The sequence below is a fragment of the Sarcophilus harrisii genome, chromosome 1, assembly GCF_902635505.1.
Source record: "Sarcophilus harrisii chromosome 1, mSarHar1.11, whole genome shotgun sequence".
NCBI lineage: Eukaryota > Metazoa > Chordata > Mammalia > Dasyuromorphia > Dasyuridae > Sarcophilus > Sarcophilus harrisii.
Genome location: NC_045426.1, coordinates 668,772,490 through 668,785,338, shown reverse-complemented (window position 1 = coordinate 668,785,338; position 12,849 = coordinate 668,772,490). Strand labels below are relative to the sequence as shown.

General features: G+C 46.2%; 1 protein-coding gene across 3 annotated transcripts in view; it reads left to right on the top strand.

Annotated features, from left to right (window-relative positions):
- Nucleotides 1-539: 539 nt before the first annotated feature.
- MAST3 (microtubule associated serine/threonine kinase 3) overlaps nucleotides 540-12,849 on the top strand; it is an 81,607-nt gene continuing 69,297 nt past the window's right edge. For all 3 annotated transcript variants that reach the window (XM_023496822.2, XM_031948221.1, XM_031948220.1), the window contains exon 1: nucleotides 540-650. In XM_023496822.2, coding sequence (XP_023352590.1) covers nucleotides 612-650 — 39 coding nt within the window. In that variant the 5' untranslated portion in view covers nucleotides 540-611. The remainder of the gene's footprint in view (nucleotides 651-12,849) is intronic.

Sequence of the window (12,849 nt, the reverse complement as noted above, 5' to 3'; positions counted from 1 at the left end):
GACCTTGCCAAAGCTGCCGGGCCACCTAATCAAATCCTCATATTTGGGAAAAAAGGGAAGGGAAAGCAAGGCCCAGAAACGGGAGGTTTGTTCGAGGTCGCACGAAAGTCAATCTCTGTTCGGGACTTTCCAGGAAACTGATACTTCGGCGCAAAGAGAGGTAGGTGAACGTTCTTTTGTTGCTATAGTGGTGGATAATCAATCCCCTTCTCCTTTCCCGTCACAGTTTTCCTTCTCTGAAAAATGGGAGGAAATAGTCCTTTCCTCCCTCTTCCTCCCTTGGATGCTGCGAGGATCAGAAGGGAGAATGTCCAGGAAAGTGCGCCCTGGGGCCCTACGTCGCCAGCCTGCCCCTAGTTCCGCCCCTCTCTTCGGGGCCCCAAGCTCTCTTTTCTCTGACTCCCTCCCGCCCCCTCCTCTCCCGGGCCCTCCCCCGTGCCAGGGCTTCCAGGGTTTGGGGGCCGCAGGCGGGAGGGTCCGAGGAGGATCAGCTGACCCGCCGCAGCCCAATCGCGCAGGAAGGAGGCGAGCGCGGAGCCCGAGCGGGAGCGGGAGCGGGAGCGGGAGCCGAGAGTGCGGACCGCCCGCTGCTGCGGAGGACAGCCGGCTCCATGGACGAACCGAGCATCCTGAGGCGCCGGGGGCTGCAGGTGAGACTGGCCGGAGCCCCGCCCGGGGGAAAGGGAAAAGGGGAGGCACTCTCCCCGCCCACAATGCACTGGGTTAAGGGCGGGAGGGGGGATAGAAGGGAGCATCCCTTTAGCTGTTGGGGAGCTGGGTCTGGCGAAAGGGAGGTGGGTGTGGACAGGGTCCTTCCTTCGGCATAGTTCTGGTTTAAACTAAGCGTTTGGAAGGGCCTGGTGGTCTGGAATCCGGTCCCGCCCGCGTTGCCTAATTAGGAATTCTCGTTTCTGGACCCTTGCCTCAGTTTACCTTCAGTGGAGACTGTATGCAAAGAAGCTGAGTAAATGGGGGCTCGGGAGCTTAGGCGATAGAAGATGGGAAATCAGAAACTCCGAGGGGACAATAAGACGTGAGATTAGGGACAGAAATGTTGGGATCCCTTCCCCACCTTCCCTAAGCTGGAATCTTGTCTTCAGTTTACCTGCGGGTAGGGGTGGGGTGATTAAAGGGGCTCTGAAGCAGGAGGAGTGAATTCTAGGACTGAAAGAGAGACTTGGATAATAGAGGAGAGTTGTAAAGAGAGCCGGGGACCGAGGGAATCAATCCTGAGACCCTCCCCACAAACCTTGGAGAGTGAAAGGCACAAGGACTTCCCTTAGCCCAGGCAGAGCCCCAGGGGTGTGGTCCGGGCCAAGCAAATCTAACCACAGGCAGTAAAATTATGAAGTTACCCAATTTCCTTTCAGCTGCCCTCAGCCATCACTTCATGTACCAGTTTCCTGCTATGCCCTCCCAACGAGGCTGTGCCCAGCATCAGGCTGGCATTGCCCTCGGAGCACTCTCCGTCCCTGACTCCCTAATCTCACATCTGCATAGCACCTCACAAAGCATTCTCTCTGTTCTCTCGTTAGCACCCATAACAATCCTCTGAGCTAAACAGAAACTATCTTCTCATTTTACAGATGGGAAAACTGAGGCCCCGAAAAGGGATAGGTATTGCTTGGCCATAAGCACAGGACAGATTAATGTCAAAATTAGGACTGAAGCCTGGGTCTCCTATCTATTCATCTTTCCAATGCACCAGCTTCCTGTTCTCAGGGAAGTGTCCTTATGTCAATAACGTGTCTTCCTCTGACTTTGTATCTGTTTCCTCTTTCACCACCCTTTCTCCCCTTTAAAGTAGATCCTGACAAACAAAAACTAGGCAAAATAATAATAATAATAATCAGATTTTCTCAGCTTTCAAGTAGAGAAAGATTGGTTTAGAATGGGGAATACTGAAGTCAAATCAGACATAGGAGGGGCTCAGCCCGTTCATGGAAAGTATTCTAGACCCTCTAACTCATGTTACATCCTCAGAATCCTCCAGAAACCCCTTCTTCTGGTCCTAAGATCCATTCCTGGCATAGTGGGATCCTGCCTGGATGAAGATGGGCAGATATTTAATATCTGAAATGAATGGAAGGGAAATTAGGCTCATTATCTTGGTCTCTTAGAGTAGAAGTGATAACTTAAGGGAAGTGCACCAGGGCAGGTTTAGAGTCAGGCAAGAAAAACCCTAATAATGAAGTGTCCCAGAGTGGCCTGGAAGACTTCTGGACAGCTCCAAGCCCAGCCCCAGATAACCACTTGCTGCAGAGGTTATCCAGACTCAGCCCTGAGTTATACTAAATCCTTTTTTTTGGGGGGGGGAATTGGGAGGTGGGAAAGCCTCTTCAAGAATCCTGAGAGTCTAGAACTCAGATTCTATGGGCCTATTTCTCCCACGATCTTCAGGTTGTAGTGTTCCCAATAATCAATCACCAAACCTATTATGGATTTAAATATGACTTAGATAGCCCTGGGAATACAAAAACAAAAATGTAAGGGTTCCTGCTCTCAAGGAGCTTAGATGGGGGAAGAGGACAAAGGGGGAGGATAATAGATACATATATAAAGTGGATACAAAGTAAGTACCAGGTAATTATGGTAGGAAGTGGAGGGGGAGGGGGGTGAAGGGGATTTGGGAGGGCATTGCAGATCAGGATAGGCTTCATGTAGGATTTTCACCTTGAGCTAAGCTTTGAAGAAAACTAGAGATTTTAAAAGGCAAACATAAGGAAGGAGGGTGTTCTTGGCTTGAGGGACAGCCTGGTCAAAGGTTCAGAGATAGAAAATGGGGAATAGTGTATAAGGAACTATCTGACTGGATTGTAGAGTTTGTGAGGAGCATTGTAATAATGTTAGAAAGATATGTTGGGGCAGAGTTGTAAAGTGCTTTACACATAGAAGTTTGTACTTGATTTTCAAGGCAATAAGGAGCCACAGGAGTTTGTTGAGTAGATTAGTGACATGGTTAGCGGTCAGTGTAGTAGCTGTGTAGAGCATGAATTGGAGAAACTTGAACAAGAGGAATTAAATAAAAAGCTATTTCTGCATGAGGTGCTAAGGACCTGAATGGGGGGGGGGTAGAGGAAGGGATCAGGTAGGAGAGATATTAGACAAGTATAATCACTAAGACTCGGTAACTGATGGGAAATGGGAGGTGAGGACAAATTCAGAATTGAGGAAGATCCCAAAGTTACAAACTGAGATGACGAGAAAGATCATTTAATTCAAAAGATGTTGATGGTGATCTCAGCAAAGAGTCAGTTTCAGGAGAGAATTAATGAGGTGAATTTCAAACATGTGGAACTGAGGATGTTTCCAAGAAGTCCAGTTTGAAATGCCCAATAGGTAAATGGTGTTGCAGGAACTAAGCTCTGGCCACCATTAGCACAGAAATAATCCTTGAACCCATGGCAGCTGGAGTTCTCCTCAGGAGAGATTGTGGAGAGACAATAGAACAGTATCCAGGGCTGATCTTGAGACATTCATAGTTAGAGAGCAGGATAGAGGCCCTTATTATACTAGCCTCTCAGCAGACTGGCTCCTACCTCAGATGTGCATCCCAGGAGCTCAGCCTGTGTTCAGAAAAGGCTTCTAGCTCTGGGGTAACTGTATTTATGATCCCCAGGATCTGTTAGGGCCTCCCCTCCAAATCACTTTGTATTTATATATACATACATAAACACATATACATACATACATACATACATGCGCGCCTGTGTTCAGTTACCCTCCATAGGATTGTAAGCTCCCTGGGGGCAGGAACTGTTTCCCTTCTGTCTTTGGATCTCTTGTGCCTAGTGTCTAGCATACAGGAAGGAGCTTACTAAATGTCGGTTAATGGATTGGTATCTGAATAGGTTGGAGACTGAAAATGTTGATTAATGTCCTTTGCTCTCAGGATGTTAGAATCCCAGAATTCCAGTGCTGAAAGGGACCCTAGAGGGCATGTAGTCCAACACCATACCTGAACAGAAGTTCATTCCATAAGCATGAATTGCCAGACATGATACTAGGTGCAAGAAAAGAGATTTAAAACCGGAGCATCAGATCCTTTCTGTAATATCCCCATGCTCCTTTTGAACATTGTCTTCCCCTTGTTTGGCCATGTGTGAATAGCTATGTCAGAGAATAGGTCAGTAAGCATTAATTGAGCACCTATTATGTGCCAGACATGGTGCTAAGTCAAGGGATAAAGAAAAATAGCCCCTGCTCTCAAGGGGCTTACAATCCAATGGGGTCGGCTAATGTGGGAATTTGTCTGCATGACTATACGTATTTGTCATGGCTTCTATTTTTCTTGCCTTCCTAATGGCTAGGGGAGTGTGGGAGAGGGAGAGAATTTGAAACTAAAAATAAAGTTGAATTTAAAACAATCTAATGGGGGAAAACAACACCCAACAGGAAGCTGAAAGGGGAGTGAGGAAGGGGGCGGGGGATGATAAAAAAGTCTGGAAAATTACATACAGTGAGATGAGAAATGAAGAGATTGCTGGACTGGGTGCCCTCCTTACATAGAGATTTGGGGAAGAGCATTTCCACTCAGAGAGATCCTACGTGAACTTTGTAGCATATTGTTTATGTGTGTGTGTGCAGTAATCAAAAATAATGTTAGTGGTACTTATGTAGATTTGTATATGTGTGTTTACAAAGCCATATGTTTGCAGATCTGTGTGAGCATGTGTGTGAGAGGAACCATAACCCCCTGGATAAAATGTTGGTCTCAGCCCCTTTGGGAAGAGCTGGATTAAAATCTTACTCCTGATGCTTACTAGCTGGATGATCTTAAGCAAGTCATTTAACCTCTACTGAGTCTCAGTTCTCAGAATCTTCCAATGTCTTTGTAGGTAGCATTAATACTGTCTGCTAAGACAAAGATATCAAATACCAGATGGTTGTCCTTCTATTCTTGAAATGCCCCACCTCCTCATCTCTGCCTTCTGACTTCCTTCAGGTCCCACCCTCTGCAAGAAGCCTTTCCCAGCCTGAGTGCCTTCCCGCTATTGATTATTTCCAATTTATCCTGTCTCTATCTTGTCCATACCTGACTGTTTGCCTGTTGTCTCCCTCTGTGCCCCCATTAGACTTCAAGCTTTTGAACAATTTGAGATTATTTTTGCCTTTGTATCACCAGTGCAGTGCCTGGCACATAGTAGGCACTTAAGAAATGTTTGTTGACTTGGCCAGCCTGTATATTCTATTCCTGTGTTTTTCTGTGTTTTGTTTATGAATTCAGTTCACTAAATAGCTATTGAGTGCTTTCTGTGTGCTAGGCACCCAGAGTAAACAATTCTTCCAAAATTCTACTGGGCAGATCAGACATGTTTGCAGATAAGTATGACATCATACTTGGGTGTGATGGGACAAAAGAGAAATTGTGACAAAGTATTCTTGAAAAATGTGAAGAAAGAGGGGAAACTTTAGGTTGGGGAGGATCAGAGAAAGCTTCACAAAGGGACTGACCTGAGCTAGACCTTCCTTGAAGGAAGAAAAGGATTTTGAAAGGCAGAGAGGAGGAAGGGAACCCATTGGAGGCGTGGGGAACAGCTTGTGTGAATGCATGGAGGCGGGAGACAGTATGTTGGTTTGGGAAGCAGAGCAGTCCAGTTTGGCTGGAACGGAGAGTCCCCGTCATGCTTCCCCGAACTTGATGTTCCAGCTAAGCTGGCTTGCTTTTTGTTTGCTGTATTCCATCTCCCATCTCCAAGTCTTTGCTTAGGCTTTCTCCCTGTCCGAAATGCTCTCGTTTCGTTACCTCTGGCTTCTAGCTGGGCTCCACTGTACATTACTTTGTAAATATTTTAATATAATTATCTGACTTTATTTTATTCCCTTCCTCCGATTAGAACATAAGCCTCCTAAGGCAAGGAGGATATTACTTTTGTCTTTACACTCTTAGTCTAGTGCCTTGCACACAGTAAGCACTTAATAAGTGCTTGAATGAATGAGAGTAAATTGAAATAAGTCTGGAGAGGTAGCATCCAAAGATCCTAGAACAGGGCAGCTAGATTGCCTAATGGCTATAGCATTGGCTCTAGAGTCAGGAGGATCTGAGTTCAGCCTCAGATATTTAACACTACTAGTGACTTTGGGCAATTCACATAACTCCAGTTTCCTTGGGGAGAAAATCAGGAAAAGATCATTAGAAATAGAGCTGAAAGGACCCTTAAAGAAGTTAGTTACTCAGCCCAACTCTCCCCTCATTTTACAGATGAGGACACTGAGGCCCTACAGGGATAAAGTGATTTGCTCGAGATCACACATGTAGGAAGTGGCAAATCTGGGATTTAAACTCAGGTCTTCAGACTCCAAATCCACTGCTCTTTTCGCTAAAGGAAGGTTATTCCAGGCTGAGAAATTTTTATTTTTCCTTCAAGGTAACAGGGAACTCCTGAAATGTTTGGTATTGGAAAGTGGCCTGATTGGACTTGAATCTGACAAGGAGATTCTCTGGCCAGATGCATGGAGGATTGATGGGAAAGGGGCTGGCCTGAAAGCAAGGAGACAGTTGGCAGGCTACTGCCATTTTCCAGGACGGTAGTAAGGAGGTTGGACCTAGGGTGGTGGCTCAGTGGGTGTAAGTGTGAGATGTGGATGAAGGAGACATGAAAACTAATTGGACTGGGGAGGAAGGGGGGATGGGTACAGGGATTGGGCAGAAAGGCTGGAGACAGAGACTGAAGTTTCACCTAAAATCTTTCCTTCTGTAGAAAGTCTTTCCCTATCCCTCTTCATAACCCATCCCCTCCTCTTTTCCTAGTCCCCTTACTCCCTATTTCTCCAACCACACTATTCAATCTAGCAACACTGGCCTCCTGCTGTTCCATGAACAAGATCCTCCAACTGTTGGTTCTGGGCATTTTCCCTGATGGGCCCCCATGCCTTTGATGCTCTGACTACAGGTCTCCCTGACTTCCTTTAAGTCCCAATTCAAATCCCACCTTTTCTAGCAAGTCTTCCCCAGGGCTTCCCTCTGTTAACTATTTACTAATACCCTGCTTGCTTTGTATAGATTTGTTTCATGTTGTTTCCCCCGAGGGAGATGACTATCTTTTGCCCCCCCTTTTTTCTCCATACAAGGCCCCCCACGGAGTTTCAGTCACATCCGATTCCTTGTGAGCCCATGTGGGTTCGTTGGATTTTTTTTTTGGTAAAGATACTGGAGTTGGTTTGACATTTCCTTCTCCGTCTTTTTTTACAGATGAGGAAACTGAGGCAGACAGGGTTAAGTGACTTCCCCAGGGTCACACAACTAGTATAGTGTACATAAAGGCATTTAATAAATGTTGATTGATTAGTGCCTTCCTTTGAGATTTGTCTCCATTTGATCGCTTTCATGTAGCCTGTTGTGTACATAATCGTTTGTATGTTTTCTTCCCCGTTAACCGAGCTCTTTGAGAACGGACACTGGGGCGGGGGTTGGTGGCGGTGAGGTTTTGGTTTTATCCTTAGCACAGTCTGGCACACAGTAGGCTTTTTAATCAACGTCTTTTTGAGTGACAATAACTGAGAAGCTGTCCTGCATGTGCACGGTTTGTGTGCGCACGTGTATTGTATGGGCATGTACGTGTTTTGGGGTGCGCACGTGCCAGCGCAAGTTTCTCGGCCCCGCCCCAGATCTGGTGTGCCAAGCTCTTAGGGCCTTTACGGTAATGGGGCTCCGACAGTTCCCGGGGCTGACACGTGTGTTTGTTTACCGCTGAGTGACTTCGGACCTCTTCCCCAGGGGCACAGTAAGCCCCAGAGTCTCATCCAATCGGGTGCAGAGTCGCTTGAGTCTCAGCCAATCAGACCGTCCCGAGGCACCTGTCTAAAAGCTGGCGCTGGTCAGATCAGGTCAGTTCAGAAAACTCCCTTGGCCAAGCGCGAGCTTCGTTCTTACTGTCCGGCCCCGCGGAAGGGCCGGGTGACCTGACCAATCTCGGGGCGGCAGATCGGGACGCGCAGGCAGCCGCTGGCCCCGGACCGGCTCTGTGCTCCATCAGTTTCTGTGCTTAGAGAAGGGTCCTGGTGGTGATGTCCCCAGGATCTGCTGAGACAGGGGAAGGGTCTGAGAAAATAAACAGTCTGTTTTCTCTGGAGCAAGAGCGAGCCTTTCCTCCACCTCCGAGCTTCCCCTCTGCTCTGCTTCCCCTTCCTGCCCTAACCAGCACTCCTGCAGAGACAGAATTACTCCTGTCATCCATGTTTGGGTTTGGGGAAAACATAGACCAGACGCACTGGGATGGACTGGAGGTCGGTGGGATGCAGCAGGCAGAGTGGCTGCTTAGAACCCCGGACCTAAGCTCCAGCTCTGCCACCTGTGCGACTCCTGGCAGGTCGCTGAGTTTGCATGAGCCGACTTCTGAGGTCCCTTCCTTCACCGGATCTCCGAGTTCTCCTTCCCCTTCTGCACTTGCCTGAAAAGTGGGCTTCCTAAGCCTAAGTATGTGTCACGTGAAAAAGCATTCGGGCAGGTTCTCTCTCTCTCTGTCTCTCTCTGTCTCTCTCTCTCTCTCTGTGTCTTTCTCTCTCTCTCTCTGTCTCTCTGTCACACATACACACACTCTCTCTCTGTTTCTCTCTCTGTCTCTCTGTCACTCTCTCTCTCTGGCTCTCTCTCTCGTTCGCTCTCTCGCTCTCTCTGTTTCTCTCTGTCTCTGTCTGTGTCTGTGTGTGTGTGTCTCCCTATCTCTGTCTTTCTGTCTGTCTCTCTCTCTATGTCTGTCTCTCCCTCTGTGTGTTTCTGTCTCTCTTTCTCTCTCTTTTTCTCCCCTCTCTCCTCTCTTCTATCTCACTCTCTTTATCTGTCTCTGTCTCTCTGTCTCTCTCCTCTCTATCTCTGTCTCTCTGTCCTTGTCTCTGTCTCTATCTCGCTCTCTTTTTAACTCTTCTCTCTCTGTCTCAGTGTTTCACTCACTATCTCTTTCACACTCTGTCTCTGTCTCTGTCTCTGTCTCTGTCTCTCCTCTGCCCCCCATATTAGTTTCTTCATCTGTAAAGTGGGGATAATTATATTTTTCTTCTTGTTCCACCTTTTGGCAAGCTCCTATTAGGCTTCTGTTTCTTTTTATGCAAAATAAGATAACCACTTTAATCCCCTCAAGTTCCAAATCTACAGTGATACCTTTCTCCTCTTCCCCCAAATAATCCCATATTCGTGCAGAGGTATCTAAATTCTGACAATTTCAAGAACTGTGGTCAGAAAATCAATCTAGATAAGATCAGAGAGATTTATTGCCAGATTGGCTACTGGTGGAGGAATATTTTGGCTACAGTCACTTAGAAAGATCATCTACAAAGAAGTAAGGAAGAGCTTGGAAATACTCATCCTAAAGAAATCATGAATAATTTTTAAAACTTCAAAGAATGGGACACTAGCTACCTTGTCCGGGTGATTGTGAAGAGAACAGTTTGTAAGCTGTAAGGGAAAAAAAGTAGCTAATTTGTAAACTAAAATCTCATTAATTCAGACCCTCTCATTTAAAGATTAAGGAGAAGTGGAAGAAACCTCCGAAGACATGTCTATTTAAATCCAGAAATTGCCTCTGAAGTATTCTTGATGGGAAGATCTCCATTCCCTATCTGAACATCCCCAGTGACAGGGAGGTCACCTTTTGAGGCAGTTTGTTCTATTGTTGCTTGCTCTGATTGTTTTCTTTATAACAGAGCTGAAATCTGTCTCCTGGTGACTTTTCTTCCCCAGCACTTCTCTTGATAATTATAGTTCCCATTCCTCTAGCAATTCAAGATTTACAAAGCATTTGCCTCATCGTCACTGAAGTAGGAAGTATGTGCATTGTTATTCTTATTTTTGAAATGGATTTATTTTAGGAAGACCTTGGAAGTGCCTAGTTGGAGAAAAAAAATGAGGAGCAAATCATTTGAATGGCTTACACACTTGAAAGTTTTGCCTCTTGAAGACATAAAGAAAAATCAGCTTTCCCTCCCAAAAAAGATTTTAAAAAAGAAAGAAAGAAAAAATTAATCAGGGAACAATCATTTATGAAGTCTCTACTATGTGGCAGGCCCTATTCCAGAGTGTCCCAAAAAGTGTGAACTTAACTATCTGTATTTGAGAGCTACTGAGAACTTTTGAGCAGAGGAGAGATATTATCATATCTCCACAGATGGATTGTTATTTTAGGGGGAAGAGGAAGCACAAGGAGAAGCAGGTCCTGCCTTCAGAGAGCTTACATTCTTTTTGGGGAAAACAATATATACATTTATAAATATCCATGACATAAATAAAAAGTGACTTGGGGGGGAGCCACTAATTTAAAGTATCTGAAAAGGTTTCCTCTAGACATTTGAGCTGAGGAAGAAGGACATTTCAGGTATAGGAGATGATCTGGCCAAAGATATGCAGGATTGGGGATTAAACACCATGTAGGAAGGATGGCAAGAAAGCTCCTTTGGTTGGACTGGAGAGTAATATAAAATAAGTCTAAAAGGATGTGTAGGAATCAATTTGTGAAGAAGAGCTTTAAATGTCAAACAGAGAAATTTGGTCCTAGCAGGAATAGGGAGCCATTAGAGTTTATTGAGCAGGAGAATAACCTTGGAGTATTTGTTGTTTGTTCATGGATCGTGGAATTTCAAATAAGCCAGAGCTGCCAGGGACTTCAAAGGGCATCTAGTCCAACCTGGACCTGAGCAGGAATTAACTGATCAGAGTCCATTGTCCCTTTGTTTTTCGGTGCCCACCAGCCCTGCGAGTAGCCCTTTGCACTTCGGGACAGGTCTGTTTGGTAGGAAAGTATTTCTTACTCTGAGCTGAAATTTGTGCCTATGTAATTTCCTTTTTCTGACCTTAATCTTTCTTTCATTCGATGGCCTTTCAGATACTTAAAGATAGGGAGCAAGGAACCTGTCCTCATCTGGTCCCTGGGTTCCTGAAGCTGAGAGCTGAATGCTCTCTCTGTGTCCCCCATCACGATTGACCTCCTTTGGGTAGTCACCAGTTTGCCAATGCCCTCACTAAGCTGAGACTTCAAAACTGAACACAGTCCTCCCCATCTTGTGTCACCAGGGCAGAGCACAAGCGGACAGTCCTGTCCTTTGTTACCTCTCAGAATAATGCAGCCCAAGATCTAATTAGCTAATTGTGAAGGCCATTGCTCTCCTCCCCCCCCCCCCATTGTTCTCCCCTTCAGGCCACACACTCCCAGTTGCCTTGCTCCAGTAGAGGGAGTCTTCAGAGATTCCCCCCACATACACCCCCACGTGTGTTTGGCTTCAAAGGGAAAGCTGATCTTTTGTCTCCCTGCCAGTGACTGGAGATCTTTGACGTCATCTGGTTTCCATGGCAAACGCCTGTTGCCTCCCTGGATGTTGCCAGGAAGGCTGGGATGTGGGCAGCCCTGAATCTCCCTGAGCCCACCAAGCCAACCCTGGAGGCAAAAATAGCTGTGTTCCCGAACCAGCAGCCCACCCGGCCCACTAAGCACCCTCTGGGCCCCTGGGGTGTGTGGAGAGAGGGTGGCAGGAACACCTCCTTCCCCATGTGTCCTGTCCCCGTGGGGGAAATCGTGGAAGAGCACGGAGTGGGGGGCCTGGAAAGAAGGGGGAATTCCTACCGAATACAAGTTGTTTTCTCACCTGGAATGACCTTCCCCTTCCTCTCCGCCTCCCTCCCATCTCCACCTGTCAAAAGCTTCCTCATCCTTCTAGGTCTGGTTCCAAAGCTATCTGCTCCTGGAAGCCTCCCCAGACCTTCCTAGGTGGATGCGACCTTGAGCTCAAATAATTGTCACATAATTATAGGCTTTGGAGCTAAAAAAGGCTCAACGCCTAAAATCTGAGGACTCCCAAAGGCTAAGGGCTTTCAGTTCAGTCATTCTTAAACTTCCGTCAACTGGCATGTCTTGCTCCCAGGCTCTGAAATTGCCCAAATCAGTCTGGTCAAGCAGTCAACAAACATTAAATTAAGCCTGCATGCTAATCATAGGTGATGTACAAAGAAAGCCAAAAACATCCTTGTGTCTGTCTGGGCCTTTGTCGGAGCAGAGCAAGCCTTGGGGGTTTAGAATCAAAGAATTAGAATCTAAGCAATTAAGTCAGACAACAAGCATTTATTAGTTGTCTGCTGTGTACCAAGCATTGTGCTAGACTCTGAGGATATAAAGAAAAAAGTGAAAGTCTGTTTTCAGGGAACTTACATTCTATTGAGGCAGACTACACGAATAGGTACACACATGCACGTGTACACACAAACACATCTGGTACACTCACTTGAAACTGTTCAGTTTGCAAGGTAAACTTTTACACCTCCAAAATTAATAAACTACAAAACAGGCCTTATTTGATACCTTTATTAATTGGCTAGACTTAAGAAGAAAGTGATTAGGGAAAAAAAAACATTAACAAGGCAGATTAAAAGTATATCCTGCATCCAGTTCTTTTCCCAGGAAATTGTTAAATATTCAGCAGCACACTGCTGTAGATAACTGTATATGAAACACATACAAAGCAAATACTCTCCAAGATATCGCTGGAGCAGAAGACAGAGTGGGAGGGGAGGGAAGAGGACCAGGAAAGGCTTCAATTGGGTAAAGGGCCTTCTACATGCAAGCCATTTTGCTAATCCCTGAGCCGGCTGAGTCTCCTTTCTGTGCCTCAGTTTCTCCCTTGAGATAACATCTAGGTTATCCTAGATGGTCTCTAAGGTCCTTTGCAGCTAAGCTTAGAATGAGGAAGAACCGATTCTTGCCTTGTAAATCCTGCCTTAGATACTTAGTAGCTGTGGGACCTAGGGCGACCCACACTATCTTTCTCTGCCTCAGTTTACTTCTCTAAGATGAGGGGCTTGAACTCATTAGTTCTTTCACCTCCCATGATGGTGGCTAAGGGAGCCAGGCCAGGATTTGACTCTAGGTC